Here is a 19102-nt window from a genome sequence, read left to right as displayed (position 1 = left end):
GTGTCGACATTATTTTCTTTATTCGATTTAATTCCACTGATATTTCAGATTTTTTGTCGAATTGCGGTAATTCGAAGAAAAAGAAATACCAAATACAATAAAAACGCTTTATTCATGATATATAAATACAAGAAATATAAGTAAACACAAGTGATTTACTTTTTGCGATAATACGAAGAAGAAAAAATACTAAATGTAATAATAACGCTTTATTCATGAGATATGCATATAATATAGGAATATAAGTAAACACAAGCGATTTAGGTTTTGGCTTTGTTGGATCCCAAACCAGGATTGTTCTCAACAAATTTTCAAACTTTTATATATTAACAAACTTGATAAATTATTCATTTTCTTGACTACGAAGTCTAGCATTTCCATTTGTAAGTCTGATAGAAAGTTGTTGAGCCCTTTCTACAATGTCTTTCCTCTTCTTTGAAGATACACCATGGGTAATCTCAGCGCAGTATTTACGATTTTGCATCAACAGTACTTCCAATTCTCTGACATTATGTACTAAAACTTTTTTGAATCCAGTAGGAAGCATGTGCCTGGTTTTAGCGTTGGAACCATAACCAATATTTGGCATCAAATACTGTCCCTTGAAACGGCGCCTTACTCTGTTGTCCATAACCTTTTGGTTTACGCCAGTTCCTCTTGAGCTTTTCATAGCGATCGCTTTGATGACGAATGAACTTCTTCGTCCTCTTTTTAATAATAGTAGGTCTAAAATCTGGTCGTACAGCCATCTTAACCTTTCCACTTCTGTTAAAAAAAAAAGAAAAAAAAATAGATTTAGTGAATAAGAAGCTGTTTTTCTTGCTGCCAAGAGAAGGTCTTCTTACGAGTTTTCTTTTGCCACATATTTTCGTTTTTCACCTGAAAACAGCCGTTGGCTGAACGCTAATTTTTACTCCTGTTCTTACAATCAAACCTTGTTTTGCTGCACAGTAATTTGTTACCTACCCTAATTTCATGTTTTAGCCAAAGGCCTTGAGTTCGGAAACTAACAAAAACATTCTTTGAAGATATGGCACCCACAAACTTTTTTAATAAGATATAATTTCAAGACACAATTTAATATTATTTCTGCAAGTCCTTCTACAGACGCGTTTCGACATATTAGATCTCTTCAGCGCAGCTATAGGACCATCAGAGAGAACTAATCGAAAATGGTTAGTGCCTCCGACAAATAAGAAAAGAAAATAGGCAATGTGACTAAATTTAAGGTTTAATCAACACTGAAATACTGATTTCAATTCAATTAATATTCTACTACAGTGTACAGGGTTTCCATTTTTCATTATCCTTACAGTAATTAGTAAAACTAGAGGGCTGCGGTTTTCGCATGTGCAACTTGTTCAAGAAACGAAAGATGCTTTGAACATATTTCCCAAAGCTCTTCGGTTTTTGAGATACAGGACGAAAACCACAGCCCTCTAGTTTTAATAATAACTCCACATAGTACAGTGCATCCCATTTTGGGTGAGACAGCCAGGTTTCTCGCTTGTTATTTAAGATAGAGTCTTGCGGTTTTCACGTTCCTGTCCTACTTTTTCGTGAAACTCAAATTGGTCTAATCAGATTTTGCATAACTATTTCCGTTCAAGAGATACAGGGCGATTTTGGAAATTGATACTTTTCTGACCTCTCCTTTATCTCCGAAGTTAGTAGAAATAATGCTGAGGTAAAAACTACGTATGAATCAGAATTTTGCGTAGAATCCAGTGGCGTACTCAAGTTTTTTTTTCGGGGTATGGTTTTGAAGATTCAACACAAACCTATATTTTTTTAATGGAACACCCTGTATATGATTACTTCGTTGGATTCGTATTTTTTTTTCCTTCAAAATTATGTATGATACTATGTAGGTAGGACGTTCAGAAATATAAAAAACACTTAAACATCAAATAATGATGGTTTTTTTGTTAAATAACAAGCGAGAAACCTGGCAGTCTCGCCCAAAATGGGATGCACTGTACACTAAAAAATTACGGGGGTCCAGACCCCATCGGACCCTCCCTGGCTACAGCCTTGTCGGCAAAGAAATGTAAGTGAGGTTATTGCGTCATTTTTTTAATACAACAATGCTAATGGTGCAATTAATGATGAATCGTATACATCCTAATGAAAAATTACTGAAAACACCGAGTTCACTCAAACATCTATATTTTTTAAACTCGTGCGAACTTCAAGTCAATTGTTAAGTTCATTAATTCTAAGTGCTCCATTTTGTTACTTCATAACAAGTGTGTTTTACAGTTATTCACTCATTTATTATTTTCGTATGTTAGAAAAAAAGGTAGATATCTCGAATGACTCAATCACGTGTCGGGTCCGAACTTAGTGCCGAACAGTAACTCTTGAGGTGAGGCTGCGCTTGTTGTTCAAGATGAGTTAATTTGTTATTTTTCTTGTAATTTCATCTAATTTTTCAGTTAAATTGTATACTTGTATAAAACTCCATGCAAAACACAGTATAGGTAATCTGAAATTTTTGTTGTGAAGTAAGGACTATACATGTAACTCATTTCAATAATCATCACATGAATTGCCGGTTTCTAACCACACAAAAATTAAATAGTTTTACGAATTAGTGGTAATGGCGGACGAATTGAGTGAGGCAATTTCGGACGTCCGTGATTCTTGAAGCAGAGCAAAAAAAGAAGAAATTGAGATAAGATAGTATCAATCAAAGTTTCGAAGAAGACCATGTTTTGTTCGAAAAAAGAAATCCACTAGAAAAGCTATGAAGGACGAAAAGGATTATTTTTATATGATTTGTACTGAGAAAAGTGAAAAATATGAAACTCCAATAATCAAACACTAGCTATTATCATAGTATAAGTACTATGCTATTATATGCAATAAGTGTAAAGGCTGGTCCCATGAAAATTATACTAGTGATGAAACCACGTCCAGAGGATTCATCTGTGATTTTTGTGCCAATTAGACTATGCCCGTAATTACCCCACATGCTGCAGGTAATCCCGGACACCAAGGGTTTTGTTTTTTTTCAAATTTTGATTTTATACTAAATATTTATCAAAGTTACTTACGAGAGTAGAAGAATGATTAGTTTAAGTTCACAATTATCAATAAACGACTTTTGTAACTTCATTTTTTTTTGTTTTATTACAGTTCTTCCTAAGGTGTTCGCAATTACCCCAACCTTCTCCTATTCACCTTTTCAAATTTGAAAAAAATTACATGTGGAAAAATTCCGAAATACTGAATGAAAATTCAATTAAATCATAAACACCGCAAATTTAAACTGTTGAAGAAAATTATGAAAGGATCCGCTTTCTATTATCCAGTCACCTTGCAATTCAATTGCTATTTTCCGAGTGTTTTTCTTACTAAAGTTTTTTTCAACACTTCACGAGAAAGTTTACTTCTTTTCCAATCCTAAAACTTCTGAATTGGTGAAAAGAAATAAGTTTTAATTTTAAGCATCTGTTACTTACTTACTCTGGCAGGAAACATCCTAAAATTGTTGTGCAAAGTAACTCAGAAGTCAGGGCTTTAGGGGTTTCAAATATGGAAACCATATGCTTTTCATAACGAAGATTTTACGATCAAAAGAAAGCAAAAATGTTTTTTGAGCAATATATATAATCATAATGATGAATATAAGTAGCGGTGGGATGCTGTATGGCCATAGCGAAACGATAATTTAATGAATGAGATGTCTAAAAACATCTAATAAATATATAATTTTCACTCTCTGAAACGAAATAGATTCTTATTTTATTTCAGTTAATTGCATACCTACATGTTATAGCTTCCCTCTGGGTATAGCTTTCCAACTAAAAGTCCGCTGTCCGCTGAAGAAGACAAAACAGAAAACTGCCACACTGCCATTTCAATCAATAGATTTATAACTTATTCTTTGTCCACAATGCTTTGGCGCCACTTTACGGATGCACTCCTGTTGGAATCAGTAATTTCATAACTATTCACTGTTCAGATTTCGAACAACCTAGCGCCCTCTAATGTCGAAACTAGAGGTTCTTAGAATATTCACAGAACACAGAATATTGTAGTATGAATTTGTTTATCATTATTTTCATCGTCGGTGGTCCAATCATCGCCATTGACTTTGACTTGACTGTTAAGGTTAAGTCTTAGATTGGTTTGTGTTTGTTATTAATTGATGTTTTGTTTATCACTTTGACTCGAAGTATCAATTAACGGCAATGTTTGGAAAATTTTAATATGCCGGATAGGTTTAGGTGGACAAAGCGTTTATTAGTTGCTGCCTTGTTTTTGATTTTCATACTTGTATGTCGACAAATTTTCGAAGAAAATTTTCAATCCAATATATTCACTGCTAGTAGTTTTTGGAAACAAATATGAAACACAAGGTTTCTTATTTCTTCAACCCAGATGTGGGAAATTTCCATTATGGCACTGGACATCCTATGAAACCCCATAGGCTATCGGTTATTCATAGCTTAGTTTTGAATTATGGATTGCATAAACACATGTCAATTTATAGACCTTATAAAGCAAGTGCACATGATATGTGCCGATTCCATTCCGATGAATATATTGGTGAGCTTGGTGTTTCTAATCTCATTCATAAAAAGTATACAATTATTTTGTTTCAGACTTCCTACAAAGGGTAACTCCTCAAAATATTCAAGCTTTCACAAAACATCTAAGTCATTTTAATGTGGGAGATGATTGCCCTGTTTTCCATGGTTTATTTGATTTCTGTTCAATGTATACAGGGGCTTCACTGGAAGGAGCTATGAAATTGAATAATAAAGACTGCGATATAGCCATCAATTGGTCTGGTTAGTAATTATTCATCATACAATTAGTATCCATGGGCAGAATGTCATGTGACTTTTCAAAAGATATAAATGTAGATGAGAGAATAGAACTTATGCATTTCAATCGAATAACCATCATTAGCACCAAAAATAACCGACTGCATTTGAACGCTTTTGGTCATTGTTGGTTATATCACATGACGTCATGAACTAACCCTTCTATGTCAGCGATTTAGATCGCAGATAACCAAATGTAACCTCCCAGCCAGGGTAAACTTGTGGATATTAAAGTAGTAAGGTTTAATTTGATCATGATAGGGCTTGATGAATCCCATGTTTATTTTAAAAAGAATTATGCTTATGCTTCATTAGAGAAAAAAAAATGAATATATGTATTTAATTTTGACACATTGTTCACAACAGCTCCATCTTATCCAATCTATAAAACTGGGTCTCTGAAGAGACATAATTCATGTATAATAGTCATTTTAGAAGTCATCTCTTCCTGATCTATATGCTCTTAAATTCTGTTTCTTATAATTTTCAGGAGGTTTACACCACGCTAAGAAATTTGAGGCTTCAGGATTCTGTTATGTTAATGATATAGTCATAGGAATTTTAGAACTTCTCAAATACCACCCTAGAGTTTTATATATAGATATTGATGTTCACCATGGTGATGGTGTTCAAGAAGCTTTTTATTTAACTGATAGAGTTATGACTGTTAGTTTCCATAAATATGGTAACTACTTTTTCCCAGGTAAGATCTAGTGTTCCTGGGATTTGAACTATTCAGTACAATGCTTTATTTGAAGGTACTGGGGACATGTACGAAATTGGAGCAGAAAGTGGTAGGTACTATTCTGTCAACGTTCCTCTGAAGGAAGGCATCGATGACCAGAGTTACTGGATGGTCTTCAAGCCTGTTATATCAAATGTAATGGAATTTTATCAACCCACTGCTATTGTACTCCAGTGTGGGGCAGATTCACTAGCAAATGATCGGTAAATGCACCTTCTATCTGTGTATACTTTATTTTACAATCTTCATTCTTAGTTTAGGCTGCTTTTCTCTGAGTACTAAAGGACATGGCGAGTGTGTTAAGTTTGTCAAGAACCTAAACGTTCCTACTTTGGTAGTTGGAGGTGGTGGTTATACTTTGCGAAATGTAGCTAGATGTTGGACCTATGAAACTTCCCTACTAGTGGAAGAGCAGATATCAAATGAGCTACCGTTTACAGAGTATCTTGAATTTTTCGCTCCAGATTTCACTTTACATCCAGAAGTTGTGACTAGGACAGAAAATGCTAATAGTCGGCAGTATTTGGAAGCAATAACTAAGTAAGTATCAATATATATGATACAATATATATAAAAAAACAAAGTAATTTTCACTAATCTTTTGATCTTTGCGAAAATTGTTTCGCCAACACTATGGCTTCATCAGGTTATATCAATATCAGTCAAAGTTATTTTACCTATAATTAATTTTCATCAAGGAAGGACCAAATCCATTAAATACTGGATTTAATATTGTATTTCAATATTCGAAGAAAAAAAAATTTTTCAAGTAGAATCTCATACACACTTGGTGGTTGTGCTTTCATATGATTTTGAATTATTTCATTGAAAGGCTGGCATTTAATATTATATGTTGATAATGTCTTGAATATTCATAACTTATCTTACATGTGTTGTACAACACAATACATACTCACATTTAAGATTAAGTAAAAGAAATTGGAAGTAAAGTTATTTTTATATTTTTGATTTAAAGTTATCATTCGAGTCTAAAAACACACTTGAAGAAGAATAAGAATTGAAAAACGCATTGAAATGGAATTAAGAGAAAATGCTTTGTTCACTCCATTCAAAATTAATTATCACAAAGTAACAGACTGCTTCTTCCAATATTTTTAGAATAAAAAAAACAAATTATAAATTTGCTTACTTTTAGTATACTGTCCTAGTAAAACACTAAAACATGTTATATTGTACTAACATTTTTTTCAAGACAATCTATAGTTTGCTTATGAATATTTTGTAAATTGTTTTCATATTGAAGGCACAAACAAACAGAACATGAAGAATAGTATCCCAAATTTATTCCTCAATTGAATCCAAAGGTTTAATTATTATAATTCATACTTCACATTGATCCTCACTTGAAATAACATCCTAAATTATTCACAATAATTCTAATTGTGTGGACAAATTGTCACAGCGACATAAATGTACTAAGTTACAAGACCTCACTCCACATTATTTTAACCAGAAGCAGGCAAACATGCGACATAAATAGTAAAGCTATCTTTAAGTTATAGTAGGTTTCCTTTAATGTATTGTTGTGATTTTTAGTATTCTAATTGTTCTTATTACAGGTTCACTTATGATAATTTGAAAATGTGTCAACACTCTCCTAGTGTCCAAATGCATGATGTTCCTGGTGACGCAATCCTGAAGGATGAAAAAACAAAAGAGGAAGAGGATCCTGATATAAGGATTAGCCAAGAACTTGAAGACAAGATGGTGGAAGCTAAAAACGAATTTTATGATGGTGATAAAGATAATGATAAAGATGAAGCAATGGAAACTTGAATTAAAAAAGATTTAAAATGATTTGACTGAAATTTAAAAGGAGCCATCGAGAAATTTGGAATAATTTTTATTTTAGTTATATTTTAAGTCAACTCAACAAAATCAGTATATTACACTTATCAGCTAAAAGTTTTCAAGTTTATAAATAAATAACTCAAGGTCTAAGATGAACACTAATATCTATTTCTGTTGTATTATTGAAATCTAAATATTTCATGGGTGAATTAAAACAATTGAATTTTTTTTCAGAAAGGTTTATTACAGTTAACTTTTTCACAATGAAATTAATATTTTTCCTAAGAGATCGAATTTCTAAATGTACTTTCCTGGAATTAAAACATATTGAAAAAACAGAACAATCATTATATAGTTCAGAAAATATTAGAAATAAAAATGAAATTGTTTTGAGAAGAATCAACAGAATACATGCAATAATCCTCACTCAGAATCAGAAAATATCAATATAGGGCTCTTCCAAAAAGAGAATAACATTCAATAATTGAATCTGAAGATTTTATAGCACATCCAATAGAATTTAGGATTAAAGTGATCTTATATATGAAGTTTAATTCATTAAATAAAGTAATTATGAAAAAAGTCTAAAAACTGTGTTGGTTAATGAGTTAGCTTTGCCAATATATCAATAATTTTGAATGCATTTATAAAAGTAGCATCTATCACAGCCATCAACAAACAGTGAAAATTCAAGATCAAAAGAAACAGAATGTAATACACTTCAGGTGTTTTTCAACAAACAACTCGATAAATAATTTCCAATTCAAGATTCTGAAAGATTTTATGAAATTAATCTCAATCTTCATCGGTATAATCTGCATCACTATGCCCTTCATCATCTGTTAGGTCCACCTGATTGATGGAAGTTTCATATTCAAGAATTTCTTCATCACTTAAATGAGAGTTACCTTCAATGAATGATGCAAATCTCTTTACATCTTTTAGCTTCAATGCAGTTTTCCACTGATTACACTGAGGGCTTAAACAGTATTTTCTTAATTCTTCTAAACTCTTACTGGTTTCTCGTACACCTTGTTCATAGTACTGATCATTGGTTAATAATTTAACCTTTGGTGGAAATTTCCTCTTTAAATAATTTCTTGGTTTTGACAACCATCTGTTTGGAGTATTATAATAAATCAAGAGTATGATTATCTGAGCCACAGAAGCTTCTTGAAACTGACTACTCAAATAAATAGATAATAATCCTATTGCTTGTAGAGACCATCTGATAATATTTCGAGTTTTTTGATCTTTAATTGGTCCGTATTTATAGCAGACAATAAAACTTACAACTCCAGAAAATATTGTGTAATAAACAACATACTCTTTATACATTACAAAAATTGTCCTTAAATTATCTTTAATTAACTGTAAAAGATATAAACTCACTGTCCATCCTGTAGCAAAAACTCCATACATTATAGACTTACGAGGGAATAATTTACTGATGAAATATATCAAAATAAGGAATGAGGCCGTTATACCAAAAGTTATTCCACATATGTAGTAAAATAGCACATTCTGACTGAGTTTTGCCGCTGAGATATAGATAAAAATCCCAACAACCAACATAAGCAATTTCCAATAATCTATATGTACTACTTTCATTCTTATTGTATAATCGTGGTTGCTATATATTCCAATGCAATTCTGATTGAAGGGATCCAATTTCATATTTTTACTTTTCCACGAAAATAAATTCATATTCCAACTAGATCGATGAGCTTCATATTCTTGGGACACAATTTCTGGAGTTGGACCATCATATTGTGTATAATCTTCTGAATCCAAATCAATATGCAGATATATGCTTTGCCATATATATAGGATGCTCTTGGGTTTACCCTCATGGCAGAAAATTTTGAATCTCTCAGACTGTTTGTAAGTATTGGGATTAAATGTTTGTGCTTCATTTGGGACGAGATAATTCACTTCATGATTTGCAGCTAGAGTATAAGATATATCAGAAATCAAAAAAACTAAAACTATAAGTCTACACGAATAGAATTTGATTACTTCAAATAATCTCATTTTGTCACTAGGATAATATTTCTAATCATAACACTAACCGGCATCTTTTGATTACGGAAAAATACTATCTGAATCTGAATATAGGTTAGAAAAATTCTTTGAAGTTCGTTGTTGATTTTGAACTACACCATAGATGTAGTATTGATAGAGAGAATAACAGGAAGGAGCATAACATCCCAACCTGGTGAACGCCGAACGGAAAGACTCCGGATAGCAGTGGCGTAGTGCGATAAAAATTTCATTCCTTCGAAAAGAATACTACAGCTGTGGAATCACTGTCACAACATAACCTCAAATTGAACTAGAAATTTATTTAAGCATTGACAGTGGTTTATTTAATATTCCAAAATGAGCAACAGTTTGTGCCCTAGTCGGAGTACTGTTTATATATCTAATTTACCTTACTCTTTGAAGAACAATGATCTTCACCAGCTGTTTGAGAAGTATGGAAAAATTGTGCGGTAAGTAAGCTGTGTTTATTGAACAATATTATCAATATAATATTTCATAATTGAAACAGTATATTCTTTGCAGAGTAACTGTAATGAAGGACAAAACACATAGAGGAAGCAAAGGAGTAGCATTCATATTATTCTTGAAACAAGAGGATGCAATTCAATGTGTAAAGGGAGTTAATGGAAGTGAGGTAGAGATATTTTAAAGAATTCCTGTACAATATATTTATATATGCCAATTTTTTAAGATGTCTGGAAGAACGCTCAAAGCTAGTATAGCAAGAGATAATAATAGAACAACTGAATTTATAAGAAGAAGGGTATGGTATATGTAGTACCTACATCATTTTTTTTTTAATTTCTCAGTAATCTTGCCGAATCTACAAGTTACCTTGAGATATTATTGAGTGTAACGTTGAATTCTAGCTGCATTGCCAGCATTCATTCATATACGCTGAAGGCTTTGACGGCCGGATCGTTTAAGATAAATGGAAAACTCCAGGTTTTGTAGACATGGTCTATTCGGTTTTTCAACTGACTATTGCAACTCATAGGTTTACAGGTCATAGATTGCTACTCAACATTGGATTCACCAATTTGAATGGCGACTGGTTTAGTATAAACAAACATTCAATTAACATCAATCGGAAGGAAGAAACAACAATAGTCCATAGTGCCTGTTTACCAGCAATAGATCAAACAATTACAAATACCAAACCTGACAGAAGTGAAGGCGATAAACCACATAGCTCCTCCTCCTACTGCTCTGATGGAGAAAGTATGTATATCGCATCCAGACCCAGTCGACATTCAGATCGGAGAAATCCAGCATCAAATTACAATATATGATCTAGAAACCTCTGAAGATGTTTACGGCAATATTAAGAGAAATTTCGGGTGAAAAACTCACTAGACTACAAAGCTCAGAATTCTCCAAATCTATTGAATTTTCATTAATTTATTCAAGGAATATCCAGATAAAACCAGATGCTTTGAGTGTGGAGAATTTGGTCATTTAAGCTACAGCTGCAGCAAAAATTTACTTGGAGAAAGGCAACCTCCTCCAAAAAAAGTGAGAAAAAGGAAAAAGAAAAGTATTGAAGAAAAGGAAAAGGAATGTTTAAATTTGAGTAATGATGAAGATGGATTAGAAGATGATAGTGAGACTTTGAGTGCAGCAATAGCGCTAGAGGTTAGTATCCCATATAAATATTTTGAAAAGTTTTTTTTGTATTTAAGATATGATAGAAGTAGACATGATTCTTTTTATATTGTAAACAAATTCAGGCATATTCTTTAGATTTAATGCTGATAGTAGTTGTTTTATATTTATGTATTCTTATATTAATATTACATAATTTTGTATTATTAGCTTCAACATTTATGTATAAATTATTTTCAGCAAGAAAAAATTGAGCTGGAGGAATATAGGATGAAGGTGGCATCTGGGAATTATCAAGAAGAAAACAGAATCGACATACCAAGAAAAAGGATAAAGAAGAGTGCATACTTCAGTGATGAGGAAGAAAGTAATTGAAACTTGTCTGAATATTTAATGAGTATCATTCTAAAGTCATCAAACAATTTTCTCAATAAAATCACTAAAATCTATAAATATCTTCGGTGTCTGAACAGTGATAATGACTTTGCTTACATAAAGTTGTAAATTGAGCAGAACATTTTTTGAGTTCATTGGGAGTAAAGTGAAAAATAAATTATTTCTAGAGAATAAAGTTATTATGTATATCTAACCTGCTACCAATGAAGGCATTTTGCTTACTTCCCTGGTTATATACATTTGAATGTTACACTCCTTACGAAAAACATTCAAACTTTCATCAGATGTACATTATTTACAAAAAATTAATAATTAGAGCTATTCATCATCCTATATAAAAGAAAATGGAAGATATATCACAAAATTCTTGTCAAAAAATACATACTACATACATCACTATTGTTGTCAATCCTTTAAAAGAATGTTTTAATTAAAAAACTACATTAAAAACCTTATCACATTTATAATAGTAATCACAGTTTATTGATTAGGTCAACAATCGTTTTTAATGATCTCCTCTTCATTTGTCTTCATGTTTTTCATTTCCTCAGTCTCAATAAAGTGCTTTTTCTTATGTAATTTAGAATATGGTGGGGGTCCAACAATACTGAGAATGATTGGCATCACTATAACTCCATGATAAAGTCCAAAACTTATCACAAGGAAAAATATCTGAAATGTTATTGTTTGATAAAAAGAAACCATATCATTGTTACAAATATTTTAAATTGAATATATCTTACAGATATATAAGACGAAAGATTACCTTAAAAAATGTTTGGAATATATAAGCATCTGAGAAATTAAGCATCAATACTCCAATAAGTGTAGAAAGCCCTCCATACACAACAGCACTTCCAATACTAGTCATAGTTTTAACTGTTCTCTCTGTTCTTGAACCTTCAACAGTCAAAAATGTGTGTCCAATATGTGTTGCATAATCTACACAGAGACCAATAGCAAGCTCAAGACCAATGCAAGATACAAGGTCTATAGTTAGTCCCCACATGTGCATGAAGCCACAAACATTCACCATTGACAATAAGATACAAATGAAGATCCAGAAACATGTTTGAATGTCAGCTACCAAAAGCATAGTACAGATCATTACTGACAAAAGTGCTAATTGGAGGTTTCTTAAAACCTCTATATCGATCACCTAAAAATAAAAATGAACTATAAGATTAAGATTTAATTTAAAGGGGTTCCTGAAATGAACTGTGATACATAAGCAAAACATGAGTATTGATTAGAAAAAATAAAAAAATTGTGAGCAACCATTGAAAAAAAAGCTTTTCTTGAAAATTTGAAAGTATTGTTTTTTCAAAGTGGGGGCAACCCTCCCATTAGTCAACTCTAGTTACGCCAATGAACAAGATATTAAGAGGGATGAAATGAGATTTAAATAAGGAGGTTTCGTTTCACTGCGACCTAAGGGTTTATTGTGCCCCGATCAGAGCTATTAAGAGGAAACACCACAACGTGGTTGTTCAGTTCAAAACTAAATTAAAGATATTTCTTGTTACAAATCACAGACTTTAATGGGGTTTTCACATACAAACAATAATCTACATGAAAGAAAGTAAATATTTTTAATTTGGGAATGAGGATGAAAAAAATTTTGATAACTTTTCGTTTTTCGCAAAAAAAATTGATGATATGGGTCGACTTTGTAGAAAGCATCGATATATTCGTAGGGAATCTATCGATTCCTTCGAAAATATTCCGTCCGAGAACGAAAATCTTAAAAACAGAAGAACTCGGTGTAAAAACTTGAAATAATTAAAGCCACACCCCTAAGGGATCCGTAGAAAGGCGTTGTGAATGGCGAATAGAAAACAGCCTGAATGCCCTTGAAACTCGGCATTTCAGGGAGAATAATTCAACAGAGTTCAGACCATTCTACAAGAAACTACGACTTCCACAGATGTTCCACACTTGCACCGACAACAAGAAGATTGAAGAATATCACATCTGTTCCCGACCGGCGAAAAACTACCTACGACCGAACCACAACGACCCAAGCGTCCAGCGACCCTAAGAATCTAGACAAATACTCATCTTCTTCAAACTCTTTTAGTGGGTTGAAATAAATCGAATACGTATTTTTTATCCCGTTCTTTTATTTCCCTAAATTCCTTGGCAGTGAACTACTTGATAGTCACCGTATAAGGACTATAGCCCACAAATTGGTGATACCGACGTGATTTGAAGAAGAAGCGAATCCCGAAGAAAAATGCCACAAGAAACCGAAGTATCAACAGTCGCCGTCCGGATGCCAGAATTTGCCGTCACCGATCCTGAGTTATGGTTCGCTATGGCTGAAGGAAGTTTCCACAGCGCGGGGGTGACACAGGACCGGACTAAGTTTAGATATATTGTGGGTGCCCTACCAGCTAAGTACGCAACGGAGGTGAAGGACATAATACTGAATCCACCTACCGACGAGGCCTTTCACAAATTGAAGACGGAGCTAATTCGACGTTCAAGTGCCACACAAGAGGAGAAGACCCGACGCCTCCTGGAGCGAGAAGAAATGGGAGACCGTAAGCCCTCACAGTTTCTTCGTCATTTACAGAGCCTTGCTGATCCAGCCGTTCCGGAGAGCCTCATGAAATCCCTCTGGATGAACCGCCTACCCAGAAGTGTCCAGGTGTCGTTGGCCATTGTGCAAGACAGCAGCCTCCAAGAGTTAGCTGTCCATGCAGACCACATCATGGAAGCAATCCGACCTCCCGTACAACTGGTGAACGAGACAACCAGCATCGAGGCCATCCTCAGTGCCAAGTTTGCCCAGCTCACACTCGGACTCAACCAGGAGATAGCAACCCTGAGAGCTGAACTGGCAGCCCAAGCAGACCGATCCCGGAGAGACAGGAGCAGAGGCCAATCCCAGCATCGTCCAAGAAGTCATAGCCGAGGCCGACATCCAATCGACGGCAAGTGCTGGTATCATTGGAGATTTGGAGCCAGGTCCACTAGATGCAGACAGCCCTGTAACTACGCCTCGGGAAACGAGGGGGGCCTTCACTAGGGGCGGCCAGTGATCCCAGCCCATCGACGCGCCGCCTGTTCATCACCGATAGGGACTCCAAGCTGCACTGGAGCAGATCTGTGCGTCTTCCCACGAAGTGCAGTCAACGGTAGAAGAGAGAAGTCTGACTACGTCCTATCAGCAGCCAATGGTACACCCATCGCAACGTATGGTACAATTACCCTCACGCTGAATTTAGGACTACGCCGAGATTTCACCTGGAGGTTTGTCATAGCAGATGTATCCAAACCCATCATCGGTGTCGACTTCCTGAGCTTCTACAACCTACTCGTGGACGTAAGAAACCAAAGACTTTTGGACGGAACCACCCAACTCACTACTCGAGGAGAAGTGACTGAGTGCAACATCCCAGAAGTCAAGACAGTCAACGGATCATCCAGATACCATCAGCTATTAATGGCTTTCCCAGAAATTACTCGACCAGAAGGAGCCCCCGGACAAATCACACACCAGACCAGGCATCACATCAAAACGACCAATGGACCACCAGTTGCATCGAGACCACGGCGCTTGGCACTTGAGAAGTTCAAGGCAGCCAAAAAGGAGTTCGAAGCAATGCTCCAGCTAGGAATCGCCCGTCCATCCAACAGTCCATGGTCGTCCCCGCTACACCTCGCACCGAAGAAGGGTTCAGAAAAATGGAGACCATGCGGAGATTACCGAGCTTTGAACACCCGGACTATCCCCGACCAGTATCCTGTGAGGCACATACAGGACTATGCTCACATCCTCCAAGGGAAGAAGATCTTCTCTACCCTCGATCGAGCGTACAACCAGATTCCCCTAGCCGAAGAAGACATACTTAAGACCGCCATCACGACTCCATTTGGGTTATTCGAGTTCCCATTCATGACTTTTGGACTCAGGAACGCTGCACAGACCTTCCAGAGATTCATCGATGAAGTTCTACGAGGACTAGACTTCTGCTTCAGTTACATCGATGACGTGCTGATCGCCTCATCGTCCGAAGAGGAGCATATGGAATATCTTCGCACCATATTCGAAAGATTCCGAAAATACTCCATCCTTCTCAATCCAGCAAAGTGTAGTTTCGGACAACAAGAAGTGAAGTTCCTAGGCTACCTTGTCTCTGCTGAAGGTACGAAACCACTTCCAGATAGAGTCCAAGACATTCTGGAGTACAGCCAACCGTCAACCGCCAAAGACCTTCGAAGATTCCTGGGTATGTTAAACTTCTATCGTCGTTTCATACCCAGAGCATCACAGACATTGGCGCCACTCAACGATCTACTAGTTCCAACGTTGAAAGGAAAAGCGAAAATCCAGTGAACCCCAGAAGCCACTACAGCATTTGCAGAAGGGAAGAAGATGCTAGCCTCAGCAACATTGCTGGCGCACCCCAAGAATGGTGCACCTTTAGCCCTGGTGACCGACGCCTCAGACATTGCAGTCGGAGCGACCCTTCAGCAAATGGTCAACAGCGAATGGCAACCACTGGCATTCTTTTCGAAGAAGCTGTCACCACCAGAAACTCGATATGGAGCCTACGACCGAGAACTGTTAGCCATCTACCTAGCTATCAAACATTTCAGGCACATGGTAGAAGCACGAAACTTCACGATCTTCACGGATCACAAACCCCTAATATTTGCCTTCAAGCAGAAGCCAGAGAAGTGCTCGCCCAGACAGTTCAGACATCTGGACTACATCTCCCAGTTCTCCACCGACATACGCTACGTCCCAGGAGATCAGAACGTCGTCGCCGATGCCCTTTCAAGAGTGGACGAAATTACTCCCACCTTGGACTATGCAGCATTAGCCAGATCACAAGAGGACGACGACGAGCTACTGAGATATCTGCGAGGCGATACAGGTTTGCTGGTCCGGAAGATGAAGCCGCATGGATCAACCATCTTGGTGTACTGCGATACGTCGACCCCCCAAGCACGTCCATTCCTGACGAAGCCATTCCGGAGAGTAGCATTCGACACGATCCACAGACTGGCACACCCTGGCACCAATGCGACTACGAAGATGGTGAAGCAGCGTTTCGTTTGGCCTTCAGTTAACGCAGATTGCAGGAAATGGTCCCGCACCTGCTTAGAGTGTCAGCGATCCAAAGTTACTCGTCACGTCATCACTCCACCAGGGTCATTTACGCCACCGGTACGTCGATTCGATCAGGTACACATGGACATTATCACCATGCCGTATGCCGAAGGCTACCGATACTGCCTCACCTGTGTCGACCGATTTACCAGATGGCCAGAAGCAATCCCCCTGCAGAACCAGGAAGCATCCACCATCGCTAAGGAGTTCTACACGAATTGGATAGCGAGGTTTGGCACTCCACTCCGGATCACCACAGATCAAGGGAGACAATTCGAGTCAAGCCTGTTCAACGAGCTATGTAAGTTGACTGGCACGAACCACATCCGAACCACCGCCTACCACCTAGCAGCCAACGGTATGGTAGAAAGAATCCATCGACAGCTTAAGGCAGCAATCAAATGCCACAACAACGACAGATGGACCGAAACGCTTCCCAGTGTCCTCCTAGGGATGAGAGCAGCCTGGCGGGATGACATGAAAGCAACCGCTGCAGAAATGGTATACGGAGAGCCATTAAGATTGCCTGGAGAATTTCTATCTACAAGTACGGATGACGGTGCAGACACAGCCGTTTTCGTAGTGGATCTGAGGCAACAAATAAGAAGAATTAGACCTTTCAACGCCAACCACCACGGAGAACGACCCAGCTTCGTGTTCAAGGAATTGGATACGTCACCGTTCGTTTTCGTCCGACATGAGGGCCCAAAATTAGGTGTGCAGAAACCCTACGACGGACCATACGAAGTTTTGAGGAGAGACCCAAAACATTTGATCATCAAGATCAATGACAAGGAAACGACGGTGACAATCGACCGATTAAAACCAGCCTACATATTTGACAATCGCGAAAATGAAGAGCATGAGGAAGATCACACAGAAGATCCAGTAGAAAACGAAGCCAATGATCAAGCTATATTCCCGGAAACGAGGAAAACCAGATCCGGTAGGAAGGTACATTTCCCAAAGAAGTACCTAACTATGATTTCGTAACTTCGTTACTGGTGGGTGACTGTGTAGGGAATCTATCGATTCCCTCGAAAATATTCCGTCCAAGAACGAAAATCTTAAAAACAGAAGAACTCGGTGTAAAAACTTGAAATAATTAAAGCCACACCCCTTAGGGATCCGTAGAAAGGCGTTGTGAATGGCGAATAGAAAACAGCCTGAATGCCCTTAAAACTCGGCATTTCAGGGAGAATAATTCAACAGAGTTCAGACCATTCTACAAGAAACTACGACTTCCACAGATGTTCCACACTTGCACCGACAACAAGAAGATTGAAGAATATCACATCTGTTCCCGACCGGCGAAAAACTACCTGCGACCGAACCACAACGACCCAAGCGTCCAGCGACCCTAAGAATCTAGACAAATACTCATCTTCCTCAAACTCTTTTAGTGGGTTGAAATAAATCGAATACGTATTTTTTATCCCGTTCTTTTATTTCCCTAAATTCCTTGGCAGTGAACTACTTGATAGTCACCGTATAAGGACTATAGCCCACATATTTTTAAAATATTCCTGAAAAAAACCTACCAAAAATCATTACAAAAGAGGTAAAACTATAATTTCGTTAAAGTCTTCGTCCAGCGCTGCTCCCTACTTATTTGCTTCGAAAAAAGAAAGAAGTGAATGTATAACTTCGTATGTATACCGTACATATACAAAGTTTGGTCGTCGCAGGAGCACCAGATGGGAAATGAATGGGTACCAGAGTTTGACTGATACGCGAAAAACCACGTGATGGTAATCCCTTTTAAGGATTACTGACTAAGAGGATAGGAAACATGTCCAATATGTATGTATTGCAGCATTTTATCTTTTCATCAATAATTATGGTAGAGCAGGATGTGAGACATGATGTGCGTTCATCCGACTGCAGCAAGTATGCACTAATGCCTGCCACTCACGAGGCGTTTTCTCGAGACTTTGGAAGCCAGGCAACCAAGAAATTCCAGTCGGGCAGTCAAGTTCATTCTCTGATTTACAGTCATACGGCCGTGTCCCGAGCTGCCCGACTGTAAAAAGATCCGAACGCTCGAACATGGGTGCCTCGTGAGTGGCCGCCTGAAGCTATGTGTTTGAGGTATGTGCTATAAAGGTTTCTACAATTCAGGTGCTGAGTGATCGCTGACACTGTCTAAACAAGACGTTCAAGCTTTTGTCCTATTGCAGTAAAATAAGTAAATGTTTGTTTTTTCGCGGTAATTTTTATGTTAGATACGTGGACAGTAGTCCCGAAAAACTTGAATTGTTGGTGTTGTTTAGGTCATTTGATCTGAAGCTCACAAATGTAAGTCCTACCAGAGTTTCTTTGCATAAGCAAAACATGAGCAAAAGCTCGATGCCAATGTTGATTTGGACACTCTCTTTCCACCTCAAAAAGCAAAGAAGATTTGACATTGAGTTGGTTCAGGAGGCTATCACGGGCGATAACTTCGCAAAGCTCTATATATTCAGAGTTGAAACACTCCTCGAGCCTCTTTTCACTTCGAAAAAAAAAGAAGATTTGACATTAAGTTGGTTCGAG

The 19102-nt window shown here is 36.8% G+C and overlaps 4 protein-coding genes and 1 pseudogene across 5 annotated transcripts in view; 2 read left to right on the top strand and 3 right to left on the bottom strand.

The window, feature by feature from the left end:
- Positions 1-305: 305 nt before the first annotated feature.
- LOC123674898 lies at positions 306-771 on the bottom strand (annotated as a pseudogene).
- A 3322-nt stretch (positions 772-4093) lies between these two features.
- Positions 4094-7822, top strand: LOC123674893 (histone deacetylase 3). The gene is made up of 6 exons (XM_045610038.1): positions 4094-4557; positions 4614-4802; positions 5329-5541; positions 5597-5786; positions 5839-6123; positions 7164-7822. Exons 1-6 carry the CDS (start codon positions 4356-4358, stop codon positions 7378-7380), a joined length of 1296 nt encoding a protein of 431 aa, XP_045465994.1. The 5' UTR covers positions 4094-4355; the 3' UTR covers positions 7381-7822.
- Positions 7823-8039: 217 nt separating this feature from the next.
- LOC123674894 (nuclear envelope integral membrane protein 1) lies at positions 8040-9528 on the bottom strand. Its single transcript, XM_045610039.1, has one exon. The coding sequence runs from the start codon at positions 9427-9429 to the stop codon at positions 8191-8193; it is 1239 nt and encodes a 412-aa protein (XP_045465995.1). The 5' UTR covers positions 9430-9528; the 3' UTR covers positions 8040-8190.
- A 67-nt stretch (positions 9529-9595) lies between these two features.
- On the top strand, positions 9596-11610 carry LOC123674895 (zinc finger CCHC-type and RNA-binding motif-containing protein 1-like). The gene is made up of 5 exons (XM_045610041.1): positions 9596-9890; positions 9964-10075; positions 10133-10204; positions 10852-11076; positions 11287-11610. Exons 1-5 carry the CDS (start codon positions 9778-9780, stop codon positions 11419-11421), a joined length of 657 nt encoding a protein of 218 aa, XP_045465997.1. The 5' UTR covers positions 9596-9777; the 3' UTR covers positions 11422-11610.
- Positions 11424-19102, bottom strand: part of LOC123674891 (patched domain-containing protein 3-like) — a 29907-nt gene continuing 22228 nt past the window's right edge. For both annotated transcript variants that reach the window (XM_045610035.1, XM_045610036.1), the window contains 2 exons: positions 12209-12601; positions 11424-12114 (listed from right to left, as the gene is read on the bottom strand). In XM_045610035.1, the coding sequence (XP_045465991.1) occupies positions 11935-12114; positions 12209-12601 (573 nt within the window). In that variant the 3' untranslated portion in view covers positions 11424-11934. The remainder of the gene's footprint in view (positions 12115-12208; positions 12602-19102) is intronic.

The sequence above is a fragment of the Harmonia axyridis genome, chromosome 3 (assembly GCF_914767665.1).
Source record: "Harmonia axyridis chromosome 3, icHarAxyr1.1, whole genome shotgun sequence".
Lineage (NCBI taxonomy): Eukaryota > Metazoa > Arthropoda > Insecta > Coleoptera > Coccinellidae > Harmonia > Harmonia axyridis.
This window is presented reverse-complemented; position numbering and strand designations above follow the sequence as displayed.